At 35.7% G+C, this 25376-nt stretch overlaps 1 protein-coding gene across 1 annotated transcript in view; it reads left to right on the top strand.

Moving 5' to 3' along the window:
• The window catches only part of LOC138713491 (uncharacterized), a 42810-nt gene extending 18550 nt beyond the window's left edge, over positions 1-24260 (top strand). Inside the window, exon 4 of the mRNA XM_069845654.1 lies at positions 16689-24260. Coding sequence (XP_069701755.1) covers positions 16689-16777 — 89 coding nt within the window. The 3' untranslated portion in view covers positions 16778-24260. The remainder of the gene's footprint in view (positions 1-16688) is intronic.
• Positions 24261-25376: the final 1116 nt, after the last annotated feature.

The raw sequence follows: 25376 nt of genomic DNA, 5'->3' as shown, positions 1-25376 counted from the left end.
TAAGGAATGTAGATGAAAGAGCATGATATTGTAAACATGAGTTTCAGAATAAAATAAAAGAAAGAGAACATGAAAAAGTTAACAAGTTTATGAGTTATGGGGGAAACGCTTCATCACTGCACAGTGAACTGCCACCATTTTGAATTTTGAAAATATATATAAATAATTGTTTTAATCGTACAAATATTTTTTTTCCTATAGCAGAAAGACAGTGTTTTACACATACCAATTTTCATTATTGTACTAGATACAGTAATGGAGGAAACAAATGTTGAATATTTCCAAAAAATTTACTGTTGTGAGCTGTACCTAACCCCTTAAGTAACTCCAAAATTAACATTAGTAAAGGTATAATCCAAAATAATCGATAACATTTCTTAATTATAATTTAAAATAAATATAAACTAAAAATAACAGAAGTAAATAAAGAAAATATATTTTGTGACACCTATTAGGCCTAATTAAAGGATTGGAAAAGCTGTACAGAAGACGCACTCCATTCCGCTGGCAATCTAATTCTTCAGGCGTTTAAATATTTATTCACTCAAAAATAAGTTACCTTGATATATTGCTAGAACCTAGAAAGCCGTTGAAACAAAAAGCAAATTTTCAGAGGAATTCTGAATTCTTATTAATTTCATCTATCAAGTATTTGTACTTGCTTCCTTAGCAGCCTGTGTAACAAACGGGAAGTTTTAACCGCACAGCCGGCTTGCGATGGTTTGCCAACGTATTTAGAAATCTAGTACTAATTACATCAAGCGCTTCTGGAAAGTCAAGGTGGGAAAACATTATTACGACGACATCGACTTCGTTGGAGCTCTAGCACTGCCATCGTGATCTAAACCAGGCCGTAATGCAGGATGTGTGACGTCACTCGATGGGTCGGGCTTTTCTATTTGAATATACGGAGCTGAGTGAAATATATTACTTTAATGCGTGTCGGTGCTCAATTTTATTTAGTGTAATGTGTGTATAAGATACGTTCACTTCTTACTGCATAATATGTTGCAGAAATAATTACAAAACTGTGTTATTTTGCTGGTTGAGTGGAAGAGAAGGCCTTACGGCCTTAACTCTGCCAGGTAAAATAAATCATTATTATTATTATTATTATTATTATTATTATTATTATTATTAATGTGAACGGAGTTTTACATGTTAACATAACCTGTTTGCATCAACATTTTAAGTTTGGAATGGAAGCTATTTTGAGATTTAATAAAGAAGAATTATTTATATTGTGATTTTAATTTAGCACATCTATCTTCCTTACTTGTAGGTAGAAAATTTACCACAGTCCCTCCTATGAAATTAGTGTAAGTACGTACGGTTGTGTGTTACTTCATCTGGTAGGTTAGATAAATAGAATTCAATACGACCCAGTATAGTAGGGAACAAATAAATAATACAATTAAATTGTTATTCAATGTAATGTGTGCATAAGTTCCGCCTAGTTCCATTTATTTGTTGCATAATGTGGCAGGAATAATTATAAAACTGTCTTATTTTTATGTGAAGAGAATTCACCATGTTAACATAATCTATTTGCGCCAACATTTTAAGTTGAGAATGAAAGCTATTGTGAGATTTAATAAAGAAAAATATATTTAGGATAAACTTCAGAACACGGTTATCTTCCTTACTTATAAGTAGAAAATTCACCACAGTCCCTCCTATGAAATGTACATATGGTTATATTACTTAACTAGGGTTAAACGAGCGCTGAGGTATAATTCCGGTAACTTCTGAACTGAAAACAGTTGAATTTATTTTTTGTGGAGATGCATTTCATCCTCTAAGCAAGGCATAATAAAAGCCTGAACTAACCGAACTAATTAGTATATGCAAGGTGTATGAATACGAAGGGAACTACCTCAGCTCTAGTTTAGCCCTGGTAACATATTAAAGTAATCAGACTGGAGTACCGTATGAAACGAATAAATACGATTGAAGTGTAGACAAATTGCATTTACAAGCTATACGTAGCGTTATGCTTAATTATGATGCATAATTGCGAATATAGAAATAAGGCAAGTACTGATAGAGTAAACATAACCTATAATGTCAACACATCAAAATATGCGTGCGATGCAACTGAAAATTGTTGAAACGTGCTGAAATGAATGTGCAAGAATTTCGTAATGAAGCGAGCGTGCTTTATTTCAATTAATTACAATACTAGATACTGTAAAAGTAATTAAAACTATAAGGTATAATTTTTCATAATATACTATATGTATCTCGCTTTTAGTTCAAATTGTGTATATTATCAAACGTATTATTTATAATGTAGATTATTCACACATAAGAAGGGCGCAATAATTTAAATTTCATAAAACAAATACAGTAAACTAACAAAAATGGATTAGACAAGAGTAACATCAGTAACGCTGCACTTAGACCTAATCATAATTTACTTTACATCCCAGTCAATGTTTCACTTTCACGTGTATATTATTACAAATATTTACTGTTTATAACACCAAAAATTCACTTAACCACATAAGGGCGCAATATTTAATCGAAATAAAGGCAGGTATTACACATAGGAACTTTGCCTGCAACAAAGTAATTTTCACACCAAAAATAATAGTATACCTTACGTTGCAAGTGAATTGTGTCTCAAGTGTCTCACAGTCACTGTTTAAAATTTTACTGACGCGATTACACTGCATTTCAGAGAAATATATGTTATTTTTCATGTGCTGCAACTAATTGATATGGTTGAAAGACCGCCCTTCGCGATCAGCTGTTAAGCGAGTCACGTGGTCTGCCTTACGGCCTGTATTAGATCACGACGGCAGTGGCTCTAGCCAAGCACACGAGGAGATGCAGCGAGTGGGTAGAACAGAAGAAACTGCCTTGGAAACAAGAGGGGACAATTGTTTGTGGAGAGACAAGAAGCTCTAACTTTTGAACTCTCTAAAAGTACTCGTTCACGATGATAGTTATATAGCGCGCTATTTTTAATAGCGCAACAGAAATATCACATCACGTTTACACGCATGGCCAGAATAGCGCTAGAAGCTTGCAGCACGTGTTTACATGTCGCTATGAAATTCGCGCTGGATTATCTGGCGTAAGAGCGTTCTACTTGACCTTGTAGCACTGACAGTCACAGTGTAGCCTTAATCGTTCACGTGTCCATTGTAATTATTTTTCCATATTGAAAATGTAAGACAAAAATAAAATAAGAAAATATTCTTGATTATACTATAGGCCTATGTCAGTTCACAATATCAGAACCATTCCGACACATTATAGGCTATATCAACCTCATACATACATACATACATACATACATACATACATACATACATACATACATACATACATATATACATACAAGTGTTCTGCAGATCTTTCACTGCAAACCCCGCTTTCTCCAATCTTTCCTATTTTCTGCCTTCCGCATATTAGGATCCATATATCTTAATATCGTCTATCATGTGATATCTTCTGCCCCGAACTCTTCTCTCGTTCACCAATCCTTCCAGTGCATCCTTCAGTAGGCAGTTTCTTCTCAGTCAGTAACCCAACAAATTCCCTTTTCTCTTCCTGATCAGTTGCAGCATCATTCTTTCTTCACCCATTCTGTCCAACACAGCTTCATTTCTTATTCTGTCTGTCCATTTCACACGCTCCATTCTTCTCCATATCCACATTCAAATGCTTCTATTCGCTCTCTTCACTTCGTCGTAATGTCGATGTTTCTGCCTCATACAATGTCACATTCCATGCAAAGCATTTCATTAGTTTCTTCCCTAGTTCTCTTTCCAGAGATCCGCAGAAGATGTTCTTTTTTCCATTAAAAACTTCCTTTGCCATTGCTATCCCCCTTTTGACTTCCTGGCTGCAGCTCATGTTACTGCTTATAGTACACCCCAAGCATTTGAAGTTGTTCACTTGCTCTACTGCAGTGATGTCAAAGCAAGCGCATTTTTCTGACCTTGACGTCGTGCGCGGGCAGCAAGCGCTAAGTATGGAAAGAGGAAGGATTGTGTATATGAATAAGCAACCTGTTGGATTAAGAAAACAGTGGTGCACGAACTTCAAACGGAACGTGAAATTTTATGTCGTTATTTTTATATGGCTTCTTTCTGTTTAATATTATCTATATTGTCTGTAAAACAAAAGTAGCCTACTAACACTGATTTCTTAATACTGCACTTGTGTTTTAAATCTTAATAGCATAATAGAGCAGGTATGCTCAAAATTGTAAAAGCTCCGATTACACGGATGATGCTGCACTGCATAACACAAACAGTGTACGTACTGGGCTCAGCAACTACATTGCAGCACCGCCTGTGGCATAGCTCTCATACTCTTACAAATATGGATAATAAACTGAATCTGAATAAGGAAAGAGTAGGCCTGTAATATTCAGTTATTACATTATTTATTATATTTAATATAGTTATGATATTATTATATCATAGATAATGTTATTTTCATATTCCACCGTACATTGCGGTCTATTCAACATGTGCATTATTTTCGCAAGTAATCGGAAATCTATTTCCAACGAATTTACTGCAATGCGCAGCTGATTCAAAAGATGCTGATCTGTTAATCGAGAACTATGTTTGGATTTAGCAAATTTCATTCTCGAAAATAAAATTGTTCGCACACATTATGTCGAGGCGAAGATTAACATAGTGGCAGCGAATAAACTCATCTTGGGATATTTCGTCTTGTTCATTTTTTAAATAATTCTGTGCTTGTCGAGTCATATTCTCTGTATTTAGTTCTGAATTCTACGTTACTTTGTGAATCAATTAACTCGTCCTGGAACTACACTCTCACGGATTATACTAAATTTACTTGAAAGGATTAACAAAAAGATTAACATCACTCTCCATACGTCTAAAATCACTAAATCTATGTTCCGTGAATTCACATTTCAGCTGTTCCAGTAGGCTACAGAGATATAATTAACTATATTTTGTTCAGACACCATATATCTCTTTACGAGTTCACCATCCGTGAAGGGTTTTAATGCCTCCCAACATACTACATAACTTGCTCCTAAATATAGACTGAATTGTTCGACTCTCTTCAATGTTTGACCTTTCAAGAAGTGCTTTCAATTCTTGAAGCTGTAGTGCACGTTGCACCCCTCAAAAATTATTTTATCGAAACATCTACTATTTCTGCTGGAATAAAATCACAATAATAATAATAATAATAATAATAATAATAATAATAATAATAATAATAATGTTGGTATATGAATACATATTGCAGAAAACAGCTTCCCTGTTACTTCGGCATGTTCTGGGTGGCAGAGCCTATACTGTCGTTTTACATTGCTCAGTAGTATTCCTGACAGTACCTTACAACATAGTAAACACTTATGTTTTCATCGAACGCACAATAAAAATATTCTTCCTCCCACATTGTACAGAATGATCGTTTGCTTACAGAAGGTTTTGACTGTGTCATTGTCCCGCACAGTTCGTACGTTTACTAAATACTTGAACTGCCTTCCGCAGTCATCCGTCGAGCTTCGAACGAGGAACAGCACGCTCTACATTGGAAGGTTGTGATTACAGAACGTAATCGGGAGTCAGAGAATGAGCATACCTGTAATAGAGAGTTAAGAAGGAATATTCACTTAAATTCCATAGTAGTATAATATTATACTGTATTAAGTGGATGAAACACATCATTCATAAAGAAAGTGATATTCCAAAGAAAAAGATTGAGTATGACATGATAAGTTGGAATTTATATTGATGGTATCTTTAGCCTTACAAAAGTAATCAATAAACTAATCAAAACAATATTACAGTACAAAGCAAAGTTACCTAGGTACTGTATCTGTTTTAAGTGTAACTAATATTACATAACAAAACTCTTACCGCATTATGCTTTTAAGGTGATATTTGTGAGCAACTTCCTATCATCAAGATATTAAATTATTTTCTCGAAATCTGCTGAAGCTATAGAGCTGATATTTTTACAACACATGGGCACGTATCTTTTGCTTATGATGTAACGGTAGTTTCTTTGTTAATTCATTTCCTTACAAACAATTATTTCCATGCGAATATTTTCAAAATTTTCAATACACTATCTTCAGATCTTCAGTAATACGTATATACGGTATATTAGGTTTACGAAAACATTCTGTAAGGCTACTAAATAAATAAGCCTATACCTGAAAATATCACTTTTCTGTACGAAAAGTTGAGAAAATATTTCTTTTGAGTAAAAAAAAATCAAACGTGAAAAATGAGCATTAAAATTAAAACTTACATTCTTATAATGCACTTATAGGCCTACTTCTCAGGCAAATCTAAAAATTAACATGGATACAGTATTAATAAGTCCTCTTCCCTTTATCTATTGAATCAGTGCTGGCCATCCCTGAATATAGCTCGACCAAGCGGCATATACCACCCCTTTTGTCTGTCTCTTTCCTTTCCGCTGTAAAGCGCTCAGGCTCTCCTGGGCTCTAAAGCGCGCGCTTGCTCCTGTGGGCTTCAATTGACGTGCCTGCTCTACTGCCTCATTTAGTATTTGCAAGTTTACCTTCTTTATTTTTCTTCCGACACCCATAGTCTTCGTCTTGTTTGCATTTATCTTCATCCCATACTGCTCACAGCTCCAGTAGCATATCCCTTAGTATCGTTTCCTCTTCTGCAGACAACGCCATATCATCAGCAAATATTATGCACTTTATTCTTCTTCCTCCTAATCTATCCCCTCCCATGTTCTGAAAAGAGTTCTCCACCAAATTCTCCAAGTAGTTGTTGAATAGGTTAGGTGATAAAAGGCATCCTTGTCGTACTCCTCACCCTATTTCACTTCCTTCAGACATTTCTTCTCCTATCCTGACTTTGACTCGCTGTTTCATATAAAGTTACTGAACAACTTCCTGTCTTTCCAATCCACATCTATTGTAATATTTATCATTAATGGCTTAGTGCAGGGCTGGGCGATTCGTGTTAGCTTGAGCGACATATAGGTATCTGTCTCCTACTTATGTATTTCCATGCATCATAGGAAATATTGTCCCTTTCATTGAGGGTTAAACGCGCAGTAACGCTCAGATAGAGGATAAACGCCCGGACCTGGGAATGTGTTGATGTAAACCATATCTCAAGAGATATTTATTTCCGGACACATGTTTATAGGAACTTCGTTTCTAGTTTTGACCTATGCTACCTCCTATAAAAATATGCGACACTTTTTAAGCATCCTGTGTGTATATATATATATATATATATAGAGAGAGAGAGAGAGAGAGAGAGAGTGTTAGTTGGGAGACCGGAGAGAAAAAGACCTTTGGGGAGCCCGAGACGTAGATGGGAGGATAATATTAAAATGGATTTGAAGGAGGTGGGATATGATGATAGAGACTGGATTAATCTTGCAAAGGATAGGAACCGATGGCGGGCTTATGTGAGGGCGGCAATGAACCTTCGGATTCCTTCAAAGCCATTTGTAAGTATATATATATATACACACACTATAATAGATGAAGATTTACGTTTCTATTTCTTCTGCAGTTTTTCTTTAATATACACAATGGAAAATCTAGCACCGTATAGAAGACTTGCTGCACCAGTTGCCATAATTTCTAACCTGACCATGCCAGAAAGAGATAGCGCCTGACTTCCTTATCGCACACGGCACAAGGATCGTATTGCAAGCCAGAAGTCATTTGTGCGTTTTTTCCTTATAGCCTCTGCAATCTAGCACCTCGCTCTGTAGTTTACAGGTGCAATAGCGGTTTTGCGCTGCAAATTCATTGCAATGGACAGAAAACTAGCTCCGTGGAGGAGTACCTTTAATTAAGTGTGATGCTAATTAGCCTATGTGTTGTGCTATTTTATTGATTAGCAAGTACTTGCATTTCTCGCAATATACCAAACATTCTCTGTAACTATGACTCGTTCGAAAGTCATTCAAAAGTCATTTAAAACACTTCGAGAGTTTCTAGTGTCATAATATTTGAGATTAATAAACATCGTTATGTTGATCAAACAGTGGAATTTTTGTTTGTTACTTTCTGCGTTTCCATAGTTATCATTTTATATATTAAATATTAAGGATATTATTATTAATAAGTGTTTTATAAAATAAAACCATCTGCCCTTCAATAAGGGTGACCACAAGGATCCAGAAAACAAATACATAAAGTTTGCAATGAAAATACACACAATAAATTTCAAAAGAAAATTAAAGTGAATCATATTACTTGAAATAGAAATGAAATTTCAAAATTTGAATCGAGTCCTTTAGAATTTCTCTAAGGATTTTCTCAACATTGTAAAATGAGAATCCCTTTGATTTTAAATTGTTATAACTTAGGTGTATTTGTAGATGGTACCACGAACTCCAAAAAGAAGTCCGTATACTGACCAACGATTGGCCATAATATTACACTGCTTGCTAAAATAAGGAATGCAAGGTTCATAGATGATTCTCTTTTCATCATCAGTAAGTTTTGGCTGTTGTGCATCTCTTTCAAACCTGATAGTCGGGTCTGGTAATTCGTCATATCAAAAATCAGTATAATTCACAGAGTCTCTATTGTTGTAAATATGATTGTTTATATCTTCTGGTATATTCTTCCAATGGTTAAGTATTTTCTTCTGGCTATGTTGGTATTACTGGTATTTTAATTATATACTGCAGAAGATATTCTTCCATGGCCTGCAAGAAGATCGGACATGAACGAAATTGAAAATATGTAATCTATACTGAAGAAGAAAGCGAACAAAAGAGGCTTGCAACAAAACATGGACTCATTTAAGCACTGTCTGATATCTGGTTAAATGATACTGATATTCAAAGAAAGTGTCAAACTTTGGTTTCCAGCATCCCTGACAAAATCAACTTGTTAATCTATACTTACTTACTGGCTTTTAAGGAACCCGGAGGTTCATTGCCACCCTCACATAAGCCCGCCATTGGTCCCTATCCTGAGCAAGATTAATCCAGTCTCTATCATCATATCCCACCTCCCTCAAATCCATTTTAATATTATCTTCCCATCTACGTCTCGGCCTCCCCAAAGGCCTTTTCCCCTCTGGCCTCCCAACTAACACTCTATATGCATTTCTGGATTCGTCCATACGTGCTACACGCCCTGCCCATCTCAAACGTTTGGATGTAATGTTCCTAATTATGTCAGGTGAAGAATACAATGCGTGCAGCTCTGTGTTGTGCAACTTTCTCCATTCTCCTGTAACTTCATCCCTTTTAGCCCCAAATATTTTCCTAAGAACCTTATTCTCAAACACCCTTAACCTATGTTCCTCTCTCAGAGTGACAGTCCAAGTTTCACAGCCATACAGAACAACCGGTAATATAACTGTTTTATGAATTCTAACTTTCAGATTTTTTGACAGCAGACGAGATGATAAAAGCTTCTCAACCGAATAATAACACGCATTTCCCATATTTATTTTGCGTTTAATTTCCTCCCGAGTGTCATTTATATTTGTTGCTGTTGCTCCAAGATATTTGAATTTTTCCACTTCTTCGAAGTATAAATCTCCAACTTTTATAGTTCCATTTCGTACAATATTCTGATCACGAGACATAATCATATACTTAGTCTTTTCGGGATTTACTTCCAACCCTATCTCTTTACTTGCTTCAAGTGGAATTTTCGCGTTTTCCCTAATCGTTTGTGGATTTTCTCCTAACATATTCACGTCATCCGCATAGACAAGAAGCTGATGTAACCCGTTCAATTCCAAACCCTCTGTGTTATCCTGAACTTTCCTAATTGCATATTCTAGAGCGAAGTTATAAAGTAAAGGTGATAGTGCATCTCCCTGCTTTAGCCCGCAGTGAATTGGAAAAGCATCAGATAGAAACTGGCCTATACGGACTCTGCTGTAAGTTTCACTAAGACACATTTTAATTAATCGAACTAGTTTCTTGGGAATACCAAATTCAAAAAGATATTATATAAAACTTCTCTCTTAACCCAGTCATACGCCTTTTTGAAATCTATGAGTAACTAATGTACTGTACTCTTATACTCCCATTTTTTCTCCAATATCTGTCGAATACAAAAAATCTGATCAATAGTCGATCTATTACGCCTGAAACCACACTGATGATCCCAAATAATTTCATCTACATATGGAGTTAATCTTCTCAAAAGGATATTCGACAAAATTTTGTACGACGTCAACAAAAGTGATATTCCTCGAAAGTTACTACAGTTAGTCTTGTCCCCCTTCTTAAAAATAGGTACGATTATGGACTCCTTCCATTGTTCTGGTACAATTTCCTCGTCCCAAATTGCAAGTAGAAGTTTATAAATTTCGCTAGATAATACGCTTCCATCCTCTTGTATTAATTCTGCTAGAATTTGATCAATACCTGGAGACTTGTACTTTTTCAGATTTTCTATAGCAATTTCGACTTCAGAAAGTGTGGGTTCCGGTATAAATGGCTCAGCAGTTTGTATTAGAATTTCGTCCCGATCATTTCTACTTGGCCTATGTATATTTAGTACAGCGGTTCCCAAACTTTTTCAGCCACGGAGCCCTTTTTGAAGCAAAAGTTTCTCGTGGAGCCCCAAGAAATGTTTAGTGTTTAGTTCTGTCTGTATATGTTCTATGAAGCATAATACACACGATATGTATACGAAAGTAAATATATATATATATATATATATATATATATATATATATATATATATATATACACACACACAGGAAACAATAGTAAAAAAGAACAGGAGACAATATTATTTAAAAGTACAAAATGATAATTATAAGTAGTACCGGTAGTTAAGGTATGTAAAAAATGTTACAATGTTACATTTACACCCGAATTAATGTGAAGAAAGTACTGTTTCTTGCGACAGAGTTTGTCAATTTCCGGTGTCACGGAAGTCAGTTGAAGACGCATATCGTCTTCTGTATCCAAACGGGCTCGATATTATGTTTTTATAGCCGTGTACTTCGAAAAGGCCGTTTACAGAGGTATGTAGTATCAAAAGGCAGTAAGAGCAATTTAGCTTTTGATCTTAATATCGAAAGATCCTCCCCTAACTGAACCCAAAATTCGGGAAGTGGTTTGCTTTTAAATGATGCCTGACAGTGGCTGTAAGCCATGTCTATAAGGACCTTATATTCTGCCGCAGTGAAGGCTGCTGGTTTTGAATTCACTGACAATGGATCTACAATCCACTCATATTTCTTTCGAATCGATTCCTGAGTTTACTTGGAAAGTATGAATTCATATTTTGAAGCAAATTATCATGGTGCTCTTTTGTTATTGCTATGAATGAGTTATTCATTATTATGTTATTTTCTTCTGTAAAGTTTGAAGTCAATGAGAAACATGTCAGATCTTTATTCTAGACTCTTTCCATGTAGAACGTTATTTTTTTCTTCAGTGCGGTAATTTTGTCATTAGCATTGAATATAGTCTTCTGTTTCCCTTGTATGGATGTGCTGAATTCGTTATTTTTTACGAAATGTGTGCTAAGTAACATAATTTGCACAACAATTCCTGGTCATTCAAATAATCTGCTAGCAAACTCTTTTGGTCATTCAAAACTCAAGACAACGCTTATCAAGTGACAATCATGTGTAATAAATAATTAATAACAATGACTTATGTATACTTCCCATATCTTCATACAGAATTTTGAGTAGCCTACACTGCAAAAGTCGTGCCTTAACAAAGTTGATAATTTAGACGACGATGTCTAGTACATGCCTTAATAACGCTGGTATTTTTTTTTTCGTTGCGAGGGTGTGTCGGTGTAGTACACAATGACTACTTGTGCAGTTTTTTTAAACTTTCTTGATCCTTGTAACACAGCCAGCAACAGGACCTACCACGGTCTTTGCGCCATCTGTGCATCCATTAATGCAATTGTTCCATGGTATCGATGAAGGATGGATAGAACAGAGAAAAATTCTCTCCGGCACCAGGACTCGAAACCGAGTTTTCAGCTCTACATGCTGACACTTTATCCACTAAGCCACACCGGATTCCAGTTCCGATGCAAGATCGAATCCGCTCAATTTAATTTCTATCTCTCAGTTTTCCCTTTGGTGACCTACCCTCATGTACTGTGTCACAGAATATGTGATAGTGGCACAATGTCCAACGCACTATGTACAGAGGTGCACTTATTACGAGTGGCTAAGTGGCCGGGATCCGACAGGATGAGCGCCGTCTTGAATGACTAAGTGATTATTTACGCATATCATAATATACCGAAGTACATCATAATAATACCATGGTGCCGGTATCAAGTTTTCAATGAAGACATCTATCAGGGGAAAAAAATTCAGAACCGCTTGTAGTGGATGGCAATGGCTTGCAGAACAAAATATCTTCATGAAAAGAATCTCAAAATTCGTACTGCACAAACGTCATTAGCACAGCTAATCCGGCAACGTCCGTGGATTCGTCAAGTTGTAGCAAAAATTGCGTTTCTTTGATACAGGAAATTATGATATTTTTAACATTATGTGATAGATCCTGGATCCCATAATGCACAGTGTTATTTGATAAGGGCACACTGGAGAACAACTTTGCAATTCTTTCGTCCACCATGCACTTCACTGCCTTCACTAATAGTGGTTTTATACGAATTCCGGCAAAGGTGTGAGGTTTACCAGTAAGACCCAGATCATGACTAACCAAATACGACGTTTTCAGTGCTTTATAGTTATTTGTTTTTACATGAGATAACATTTTTGTCTGAACTGCATGGAGTTCGTCACATTTTCTTTTGACGTAGTCTGCAGTTTCATTTGTGAAGTCAGGATGAGTTTCGAAATGCTGCCTAAGCTTGGCAGGGAGCATAGAAATATTGGGCAAAACTTTGTTACATATCACACACTGTGGACGACGTCCATCAGCAAACTTAGTGAATCCCATATCCAAATATGAATCACAATAGTTTCGTTTTTTACTTCCTTTTCTGTACCTCTACACTAAGCATCGTAAATTCTGAAGCAGGATCATGTGTAGCATATTCTGAACTCAATCCCTAAGAATTCGCACCATCTTCTTCGAAAGTAAGGTTACAGCTGTTGTTATCCTCCTTTGACTGAGCACTGGTTGATGACTGATGACTAAGGAGCGGATTCCTATGTAATTAAATATTTTTCTTGCATGTGATAAAACACAATTAACAAAGTTAAAAATTCCGAATGTCAAGTTTCAAGTTTAAAACCCGAATTTTATTTCACATAAAAACACATATTTTCACACAAAAAATATGTAAATACATGTTTTCAGGAAAACTATTATAAACACATAAATTTTGGAATTTTTTTTACTTAAATAATTTTTTTACAAGAACGTTTAAATATTTTAAAACTAAATCAATTATATCACTCAGAAATACGTAACTTTTTTGAAGAATTCTTGGTTGCTTCGTGTTTCTATGGGCTGTGTGGTGTATCCGTAATCCATTTTTGTAATAGTATCGCCTCAAGTTCTGAGAACTGCTAGGTAGCATATCAAGTGTTATTATATGAGAATAAATTAACATGGACAAGAAGGAGAGATTTTGCAACACATACTTAGGAATGTTTATTGTTGCTGAAGATGATTTCATTCCCGCTCTGTTTGTGAAACACAACGGATAAGAGCTCCGGTATAAACATTATTTAATTTAAACAAATCTCTCGCCTCTCGCTCGTGCCTATGAAGTGAGGAAATACATCTTGTTGTGATTCCCCGTTGTCGGACCATAAGCATAAGCTGCGTAGTGTAGACGTTGTGGCGTCGCTATAGGAAGCTTTTCTCCGACATTGTCAGTCAGTAGCCAGAAACATGTTTTTACATTAAGACGTGTGTATATTAGCCTCTTAAGATGCCTAAAATCAAGTCGAGTTTAAGATCGCGTCTACAGCAATATGTAGATGAATTTAAAAACATTTTTACTACCGACGTAAAAGTGTTATTTTGCCAAACATGTGGTAAATCAGTAAGTGCAGATCAGAGCTCTCAGGTAACACAACATTGTCTGGAAACAAGCATATTGCTGCTGCTTCACGTGTGCATTCACGGCAAAACAGGGGATATAAAAAAATGTGTAAAGTTGCTTTAGTATTGGAGGGTGTGCCTGTAGGTGAAATTGATGGTGTAGGTGTTTGTGACATTCCTCTCTTTAAATATGTTCGTCTGACGTCCTGTGATGTGGAAAAATCGTTTTCACAGTATACGTCGTTGTTCAGAGATAATGGGCATGCATTTATGATAGAGAATTTGGAAATGAACTTTGTTGTTCACTGAAATTCTCGGACAACTACTAGCAACTGATACTTAAGTGTGATTGGTGAATACCTAGTAACATTTTTTTTCAAGCTAAGTAAGGTATTTTGTCATAGTTAAAAAAAAAATACTTTTTTTTTATTTTAGCAAATATTTTCGTGTTTTTAGCACATAAAAAATAAATATATTTAAATTTTTTAGCACATAAAAATCCGCTCCCTACTGATGACTATAGTAGATCTATTATTGCTGCTTCTATCTAGCAATAAGAAATCAAACTACTTTCTGAGAAAGCACTTTTCGCTTGATGAAAGTAGCTTACGTTTTTCGCACTAGAGACTAGATGGAAGCAGAAATTTTTGTCATCCGCGGTCGGAGCCCCTGAGACTTACTTGCGGAGCACACTTTGGGAACCGCTGATTTAGTAGTTGCTCAAAATAGTTTTTCCATCTGTTAAGGATTGAATGAGAGTCTGCAAGCAAGTCACCATTCTCATCCTTGATCACGTTTAACCTTGCCTGATGTCCATTTTTAAATTCCTTTATACCCTTGTATAAATCTCGAATGTTTTTATTCTTACTATTTGTTTCTACCTCATTCACTTTTTCCTTCAAGTAATCTCTCTTTTTATTCCTAAGTGTACAACTTGCTTCCCGTCTTTCATTGAAATAATTATCTCTATTCTCCTCAATTGGATCCTGTAAGAATTTCAATTTTGCCTGTTTCCTTCTATCTACTATTCTACCGCAATGGAACAATCTTCATCAAACCATGGTTTCTTTTTCTTAGTTTCATGATAACCTATGCTCTGCTCAGCTGCAATTTTGATATTATCTCGGATATTGTCCCACACGCCATTAACATCTAACTCTTTCTCAGCTTCGTCGGAAATTGCTAAAGCAGCAAACCTATTTGAAATTTAATTGTTAATCTATACTAATAATAAATCTGTAGCCAAAATTTTTCTGGTAATGTTCGATTTTTCAAAAATAATTGGTCCTAACATATATAATTAACCATCCTGAAACCGAAAATCGCTTTTTTGAAATTTTTGTTTGTATGTCTGTCTGTCTGTTACCTTTTCATGCGATAATGGCTGACCGGATTTCGATGAAAATTGGAATGTAAATTAAGTTCGTTGTAACTTAGATTTTAGTCTATATGGCATTCAAAATACATTATTTAAAAGGGGAGTTATAAGGGGGCCTGAATTAAATAAATCGAAATATTTCGCTTATTATTGATTTTTGTCAAAAATGTTACATAACAAAGTTTCTTTAAAAATAATTTGCGATAAGTTTTATTCCTTGAAAAATTTTGATAGGACTGATATTTAATGAGATAAATGAGTTTTAAAATTACAATAACAATGCCATCTAAGGTGCTGTATTGAAATAAAAGCAAATGACTTCGTCTATAAGGGGCCTTGGACATCAACAATCGAAAGCTATTAAACATTGCCTACAAAAAATGTTTCTGTGTTTGTATGAAGTAATATCGAAAGCTAATTAATTGTTTAATTATTATTTCACCTTTGGAAAGTGTAGTTTCTCTAGATGGACATAATTCTATAATGTTATTACAGTAACTTCTGAGTGAAATTTAAGGATATATAAGACTTTTAAAATAACAATACAATACATTTTCACCGCCGCCTCAGATTATAGCGTTGTTGTTCCTGCAGTAACTCCTATGTGCAAAATATAAAATTTTTGAGTATTCATTCCATGGCAATGGTACATAGGAGATCGTGAATTTCGAAAGAAAGAAATATAATTACATATCTCTGTTTATGCTTTATCACTATTTAAGTTATTTGTAGGGTTCAGAACCATGGTGGGCCAAGCGCCATTTACTGAAGACGTAGAAAACAATGGTTAAAATTAAGTTATTACCATAATTCAATGGAAACATATAGCAAGTAATATGAAGTATACACATTAAAACTAAATGAGATGTCAATCTTCATTAAACTATGGTTGCATGTAATAACAAATAAGAAACATGTTAAAGGAATTGTCATTGCAACAAACGAGTGCTCTCTGGACCAAAATGACCGCACTGAAATTATTTAACTACAATTTCAATTAAGTAACATGTTAAACGATTTATCCTTCTATCAAAAACGAATGTTCCCTGGATCAAACGTCCTATTTTAATTAAGTAATTACTTTATATTTATTTCTAACAGGTGCAGCGGAGCGCACGGGTACGGCTAATAAGGAATAAGGGAATGTTCACAAAATATTAGTAACTTCAAGACTCAATTTTCTTTTCATTATATCTGTGCAAAATACATTTTTGTTCATTATTTCTACCGATAAATACAGCTTGGTTGCACATATAATTAATTTGGTCTAATAATTTGTCCACGTCTGTATTTCAAGATAATACTGCCCAGCCCTGGCGGTCAGTAATTTTGAATTCATAAATACATTTGTCAATTACTTTTCCTGTTTCAGAGCCGAACGATGTACGAAACAATTCGCTGAAGACGATGTTGAGTCGACTCCAAGGCGAAGAAGGGCCATTACTACAACCGACGCGTTAATCATAATAGCTTACACGACCATGGGGACTTGCTCAGCACAGGAGGAATGTGTGTTCTTAGTGCGCAGAATCCACACATTTCACTTCAAATCCAACGAGTTGAATGACTTTGGCTACAGCTTCATGGTAGTAGGAGATGACAATGTTTACTTCGGACGTGGATGGGACACACAAGGAGCTTTCGTGTATGATTATAATAACAGAATATTGGAATAACATCGTTGGAATTTTCAACCAAGAAGCGCCATCTTGAGACAAATGCAACCTGGACAACAGCTGTTAGCCAAATAAATCAAGACTGAGCAACATTGAATTTGACTAAAAGTTGAAACATTGACGGTTATCTGTTATTCAAAGTCCTTACTTGACATTTTATGAAGTCATTAAGACGTGGGCACACTATACAGCCGAACTGTAAACTAGACAGAAATACACAAGAAATTAACATTGAATTGTTGATTCTGGCGTACTGCTCCACCCTCCACATTCAAAGATCTGGGCTAGAGATACAAATCTGTATCATATCTCAATAGAGCAAGTTACATCCACGAAGACAACGCCTGTAGCAACTCTTCAAGCCCACATAGTCCTCTCTTACAGACATATTTCTTTCGTATCAATTCCCAGAAGGCATCCGACAATAAAATTAATCTTAATATGATGTGTCATTGCTGCCAACATAAGCATTTAGTGAGGGAAATGATGGCTAACCTTAACTAATCTAACTTCATCTAACCTAACTTTTGTTTCCTTTCAGCATAATTCGAGCTATATAAAATATAATGTAACTTTAAAATCTTCACAGGCTTCCAGGACTATACGTCCAATGATAACATGTCCATGTCACCAATGTCCACACACAATTATGTCCACTTCAATTTTTATTCGTCCCGTGTCGTAGCGTCGTGATCTAAGGCATCCTGCCTAGTATTCCCGTTAGGGAATGCGCACTGGTTCGAGTCCTCATGGGAGAAGAAATTTTCTCATGAACTTTCGGCCAGTGTATGGGGCCGGTGCCCACCCAGCATCGTAGTGCACTTGGGGAGCTATGATAGCGAAATCCGGTTACGAAAGCCAGCTATAACGGCTGGGGGGGATCATTATGCTAACCACACGATACTTCCATTCTGGTTGGATGATCGTCCATCTTTGCTTCGGCATGTGGACGTGAGGTCAGCAGCCGGTTGCCCGGTCATGGTCCTTCATGGGCTGTCGTGCCTCGGATTATTATTATTATTATTATTATTATTCGCTTTATTTTATGTCCACATTTTTGGGTCCATGTGACCTATGTCCACAGATACTTATGTCCACTTTTATTTATGCCCAGTTTCGTTTATGTCCACAGATACTTATGTCCACTTTTCATATTATGTTCACTTTTTGTATATGCCCACTCGCGGGATGTGTGAAATGCATATGTGTGTATCTAGTTATTTAGGCAGAGTTAAGGCCGGAAGAACTTCACGAGGGAAAATTACTGCACAAGTACAGTGTATGCATCATTATTATAATTATTCTTAAGCTTTCTGTTTCATTGTTTATTCAGAATATCGAACAACAAAATCCACGTATAAGAAATTAAATTCGACAAATAATGCCAACTCCTTGTTTTTGATAGTCTTTAAATAATATTGAGTCTGAAGCGATGGATTTAGCGTTATATACAGGGTGTAAGGGATTTAAGTGCCATTATTTTAACAGATGATTATTCATGTCATAGGGAAGAAAAAAGTGTCCTTACAATTTTTTTATAATTGCAATATTATTTTAACTAATTATTGAAGTTTACAATATTAGGCATTTGGCAACGTTGCTGGGTGGGGAAGAGGAAGTTTACAAGTACACGGTACAGCTCAAGAGGATACAGACATACCGGTACAAAACAGATGCTCTGTTCTAATGCAGGGGCGGACCGTTGATTACATAAAACGAACAGCAAATACAAACTTTCAATCTCATTAATAGAACTCTATGGTAAATGTCCATTTTATTTAACAATATTGGTCCATTTTTTAATTATACGTCTAAAAAAAGCAGTAATGGTTTACTGCACAAAATCTCACGAACATTTTTTTAAATGCAACATTTTAATCTCTCCCGCTACTATAAAGCAGTATCATTTTTAAACAAATTTCTGGTTGTGTGATTTTCGAAACGAGGTAAGAGACTTCTAGTTGCTAATAACCGTTAAGAAACCGCTACAAAATTTCGCCGATTAGGTAACTTTCATTGCGGAAAACATTCACGGTACATCATCTTGCCTCACTTGAACTACGACGACTTTCTCTATAAATTAATAACATATGATATTCCTAAACTGTGACATTGTAAGTTGTTTATCGAATACCTGGTACCGAACTGTCATCCGCTCTCAAGCCAGAATATTAACAAATTTAAGCATGCAATTTTATTTAATTTCACGAAGACGTAATGGAACACACAAATATGTATTTAAACTAATATTAACTCTTTGCTAGATATACCTACTGATGCAATTGTTTTCGTAATTTTACTAACGATATAAGCAGTATAACGCGAATAAAATAAGAAAATAATTTTTTTCTGGGAAAACTATCAAGTTTTGACCCTATGTTGTAGGGACATTTTTTGATCCTGTAGACCGTCCCGACGACTGTGAAAAGGACGGCACTTATACCCCTTACACTTTATAGAAAGAACTTCATAAGAGGAACACATGCTCGAGGAAGAACAGAAATATCAGCAAGATTTCCATTTGAAAAATGGAACACTTAGACTATAATCAGATTATGACAGGATAACATGATACAACAAACGTATTTAAAGGATGACACAATCGATTCCAAAAGACATATAGTCAGTCATACATCACGCACTGATCTAGAAATTAATTGAATTCATTAAGAAGGTCCAAAAGGACAATTAAATTGTTATAGCCCATATGCTTGGCGGGAATCGGAATTTGCGTCATCCAATTAAATGATCGTACCTGATAAATTTAAGACGATAGAACAGATTGTTCACAATTACAACCACTAGAAGGAAGACGTGCCATCACTCCTTACCTTGAAGCTATTAGTTATCGTTTGAAGCTATATGAAGACGAAGAAGCAGAGGACGAGTAGCTAATTGGGGGATCCGGAGCATTCGCCACTAGGACAATTCGTAACACATTATAATTTCGTTACCGGGAGATTCGAAACACATTAGTATTTCGTTACCGGGAGATTCGTAACAGATTATAATTTTGTACAACAATACGTTTCCGAAGTTATGGTTTCACATTCAATTCAAACAAAATTTGTATAAACGTTTTCACAGTTTCGGTTTAACATACCATTCAAACAAAATTTGTGCTATATTTTTTCTAATATTTCGTGATGGATAATCAATTAAGATTAACTTCAAGTAAACGTGGTGGTGACAAGCTTACATACAACGGTTTTATATATACGAAACATCGAATGATTCAAAAGGAAGGTATCGTATGGCGCTGTGATCTACGCGGAGAACATCAATGCTGGTATCATCACTTGACAGGACAAGAATAGACTCTGAACCAACTGACCATTCCCATGCCTCTGACCGGGGACGGATTCAAGCTACAGAATGTTTCAATTCGATGAAAGCAACGGCTAGCACATCGGCAGTGACTCCAGCCCACACAATCCAAAAACGTTTCTAGGATATCCAGTGAGGCCTTGAAACTTCCTAAAAAGAGTCCATACAAAGAAAACTTGAAGTTAGGCGAGAACATCTACCACCTGAACCTAGGGTTTTTTTAATTTTATATATTGAAAACATAAAAAAATTAATTGAATTTTTAAGATTACAATATTCATTCATAAATATTGGCAGCAAGCAGTACTTTGACCAAGTTGTCATTGTAACGAACATGTCACATGTTACGAAAAATCATTGTGACCAAATTTTCACTGTGACGAACTACCAATGATTATACTAGCTGGTGACAAAACATTTGTGACGAAACGCCCTAGACCCGCTAATTGGTTATGTAAAGTGGACGTAAACATTTGAGATGAACATAATGCATTGGGCTAGTTAGTTTTTGGACTAAAATAAAGTGGACATGTAATTAATTAGACATATATTGATCATAATTTAGAGGACTTTTATGTAATGGACGTAAGAAAATGGATATTAAAAACTGGACTTCGTGTCTGTGCTTCCTTCACAGTGTTAAAATGTTAAAGGACTAATGTACCTTGAATTTGCAGTACAGCTGTTTCGGAATTTTATTCTCCGTCGTCTAAACTGTGAAATTTTAAAAGTGTTATTATATTTTATATATTAAACGTGTTATAACGCGAATCACAATCAACAAATAATCCGAATGTCTATTTCCAAAATTGGAAAAATTCTAGTTACGAATTTTTTCATGATAAAAGGATATAAAGATTTTAAACTAATCTGTACAAACTTGAAAATAAATTTAAACGTTCAGACCGATTAATTATATGCATATTTCTTTCATGGCTTAAAGTGGAACCTTCTTGAATTCATGAGTGACACATGTCTTCGTCAGAATCGATGTCGGAGTAACCACTATTTTCTTCTGGCTCACTTGCAATACTTAAGTACGTCTCAAGTCCCAGTTCACATTGAACACTTCCATGGATGCTCATTTCCACATCTTCTATTTTATCAAATTCAGATGTCTCACATTCTGATGTGATGCTAGTGTCAGGCTTATGGCTTTGTAATCAGTCTGAAACAATTTTCTTCCTTATGAAAGAAGAATATCTTTCTTTCGGTGATTTTTTTTTTATTCAAGACCTACAAACTTTGATGGAATAGCATTATCATTCACTCCTGAATGTTTAAATTTACAATCGGGCAGAAGCCTTTTTTTCATCATATCTGACTGATTAAAATCTTCATTTCGGAAATGTATGCCACAGATTACCGAACGTGATGTGGGAATGAAATTGTTTCCCTTTGCACACAAAATCCATTTCCTGTATAAGCTTGGGAATTTATCCTTGTTCGGAAAAGAATAATAACCAATATTTTTATTTTTCCCGGTAGTGATACAGAGTGGCCCAAAAAAAAAGGTAACCGAAATGATAAAATAGCGTATAATATGTAGTTTGTAACATACCTTTTTATTGTTTCTGTTACAGATTATTTCAATCAAGGTGTGTTTCATAAACCACCACCATCTAAAAAAAAAACAATTCTGCAATGAGTGGAAATGTTTCGAATGAAGGTTCTGTTACCAATCACAATTGCCTATATCCGCAATGTGTGGTGGTCTGACGAATGTGACATTTTGTTAAGTGGCCACGTTAATAAACAAAACTGTCGTTTCCTTGGTTTAGAAAAACCACAAGAGTGTGAACAGAGACCATTACATTCTGAAAAAGTAACAGTGTGGGCTGCTGCGTCCAGCCATGGCATCATTGGTCCATACTCCATTCAGACGAACATGGAAAAAAGGATAAATGTCAATGCAAACGTATACAGACAACAAGTTATTGAACGTTTCAAGGGATTTGATAACATTTTGTGAGTTAAATAATCTTGATTTGGGATAGCAAGTGTTTCAACAAGATGGGGCAACTACCCTACTGGTCATGGAAATCTAATCCTACTGCAAGAGTTGTTTCTGGTAGACTGATTAGTAGAGGATCAGACTTCCCGTATCCTGCACCTAGTCCTGATCTGTCTTTATGTGATACGCTTCTGTGGGGAATATTGAAAGAACAATGCTTCATACACGTCCCACGTATTCTAGACGCTCTACGTGGAAACATCGAAAGAATTATGCACAACCTAACAAGAGAACAGTGTGATTCTATGCTTACCAGAATGGTAGAGCGCATGAAACAAGTCATAGCCAATGACGGAAGACATGTAGGACACTTAGTTGTACGATAGTTGTGATATTGTGTGGTACAAGCATTTCGGTTACCTTTTCTTTGAGCCACCCTGCAGTACAGCCGTAAACACTGCAAGAAGGCATTGTTACCGCAAATCAACACCAGTCAGCCAGGAATTATTAGACACCAGAATATGTTTAGTATGCACACCAATGTCACTCAGTCCCTCAGTAATGTTACAGTATAATTAAACACCAGAAAATGTTTTGTGTGCACACCACAGACTCATTTACTCACAGCCACAGCAATAAAAATAACATTGAACTCTCCTGCATGCGTTTGTCACAGCCAAAACCAACAATCACTGAAATGCTAGCTGTCGGCTGTCTTAGCCTCGTTCACACTTTTTAAGTAACCTGAATTCAAGTCGCAGTTCAGACATATTCAAGTTATTTTGTTTTCAAGTAGGAAAAATGGCGTCGATGGAAGTTGTGCAATTAGGAATTCCTGTAGTAGCAAGCCTCCGTGCCAAGGAAATGATAAAGATATTGAAGAAATGGAAGATGCGTTGTTCAGTATGGGTTAGGAATTAGATTAGTAAGAGAAATACACGACCATTGACTAATACAAATAGAATAAGTGAAATCTTCAAGTATATTTAATAATTTTTAATGTTAATGTAATAAAATATAAGCAGGTCTGATTAACTATAATTGAAAGTGATCATCTTGAAACTGTTACAGTTTCCAAAAAAAAAAAAAAAAAAAAAAAAAAATCTATCAGCCACATTGAACTATGCCAGTTTCGACCGATAAATGTCATCCCTTCAAGCAACACTTTTCTTAATCCCGCCTATCTTCCTCACTTCTTCTCCATCTACAGTTTAATGGTTTTTAATTTTCTTTCATATTTCATCTGTGTCCACGTTAAGATCTCTGCTGTTCAATTCTTCAATGAACTCTTCCTTCGTTGGCAGCTTCCTTTGCATTTCTGTCACGAAACTTTACAGTTTCTATAATCTACAGCCCTTCGTGAGTTTTATACAACTTCAGAAACTCAAATATTTGGTCATTATTTCACTTACTATTCTTTCCTATTACTTTTACGTTCTCAGTAGAACAGAAAAACAATCAGCTGTTAATTTAACGCTCTTAAAACAGCTGTTAATTTAAATTCCCGCGATTTTCTCCTTGTATTCAAGTTATCAAGTGACGTTCACACCCTTCAAGTTGTTTCAAGTGTCCTTTCAAGTCAAGTAAAAAGTACAAAGGGGTTCAACTTCACTTAAAACTTGAATTCAAGCCGTTACTTGAAATGTGTGAACGAGGCTTTACCTCCGAGGCTGACGAACCACGCTTATCGCACAGTGACGTCATTGCAGCGAACAACATCTGCTTTAGTGCCTTGTAGATTGAGAACGGTATTGTATTTCGAATTGCGGTCTTCAATACTGATATGAGCTACACATCCTCTACTTTATATGAAAAAATATTTGTTTGGTTCAGTACTCCTTTAAGATGGTCCTCAAAATTTATCGAAATTAGAACTGTCCGGTATTGGAATTTCATGCCTCAATTGAAGCATGGCAATAGTCTTCTAAAATGTGAAAAGACGGTCTTATTTCTGAAAAGCATAAGGTATTAAAAATCATCTTCCGACTGTTATTAATATTATTAACCTTTTATAAATGTACAATGAATTTTTTTGTGTGTGCGTGTGTGTGTGTGTGTGTGTGTGTGTGTGTGTGATCAGAACTTACTTGCATTAAAAGTCAGTTTTCCATGTACTCACAATTTATGTTCAAACATGTTGTCTTATTTTTACAGGACTGTTAATACAGTCTCGAAACAATCTCACTCCAATAATTAAAAAGGATTACCATTAAAATGCAAAAAAGTTAAAAAAACACTTAAAGTTTAGAATTAAATAATTATTATCTTCGTTTTAATTTTGGAGTGGGCAAATGAACAGTAAATAACTTCCGACGAAGAGGTATCAGAGCACTTGAATTGGCACAGAGCTCAGCAACTACTCAAGAGTTTCCGATTCAGGTGCTGTATGTCCTGTCCTGTGCATTAAATACAGCAGATTCCGCATGTACGAAAATGTACCGCAGGGAGCTCACGAGATCAGCCCTGGTAGGAATGTGGAGTAATGCCAATCCTACAGGCAGGCAACAGCTAACGTAACACCACTCTTGCGTGTAGAAAACGACATGACACACTACTATAGTCCCGTCACTCTTATTTCTGGCAGCCAATCACGTTGCAGATCGGCTACATTTAAATGAGTGCGTCTTCTCATTCGTTGCTGATGACGTTATGCACTTCCTAAGGCTCGATAAATACTTAATATAATCGCCCGCCATTTTGGCTCTTTCGTTGGCGTTTGCAGAAAGCACACGAGGACGTTATTTGCCGCTCAACTATTTGCTTAATTACAGTGCGTTTCATTCATTATCATAGGAGCTACGACATGATAATGTTTAACGGTGCGGAAAATAGATTCCTCTTCCAGTAGATCGGCAACGAAAGAACAAAAATGGCGAACGAAACTACCTACCTAGACTTTATAGAGCCTTCACTAGGCGTAAGCAAAGAGGAGGAGTCACGTCGGAAATAACTACACGACTATAACTACGTTACAGTAACTAACCAATATGAAAACAGCCCATCAACTTTTAAAATATAAACTAACAGTTTCAACTTATACAACACACCGACACAGAGCTAGTCTCAAACTACCTGATATTTTCAGCCACTGTATAATTAAACA

The sequence above is a fragment of the Periplaneta americana genome, chromosome 14 (assembly GCF_040183065.1).
Source record: "Periplaneta americana isolate PAMFEO1 chromosome 14, P.americana_PAMFEO1_priV1, whole genome shotgun sequence".
Classification (NCBI taxonomy): domain Eukaryota; kingdom Metazoa; phylum Arthropoda; class Insecta; order Blattodea; family Blattidae; genus Periplaneta; species Periplaneta americana.
Note: the sequence above shows the minus strand (reverse complement) of the source record. Positions and strands in the feature narration are given on the sequence as shown.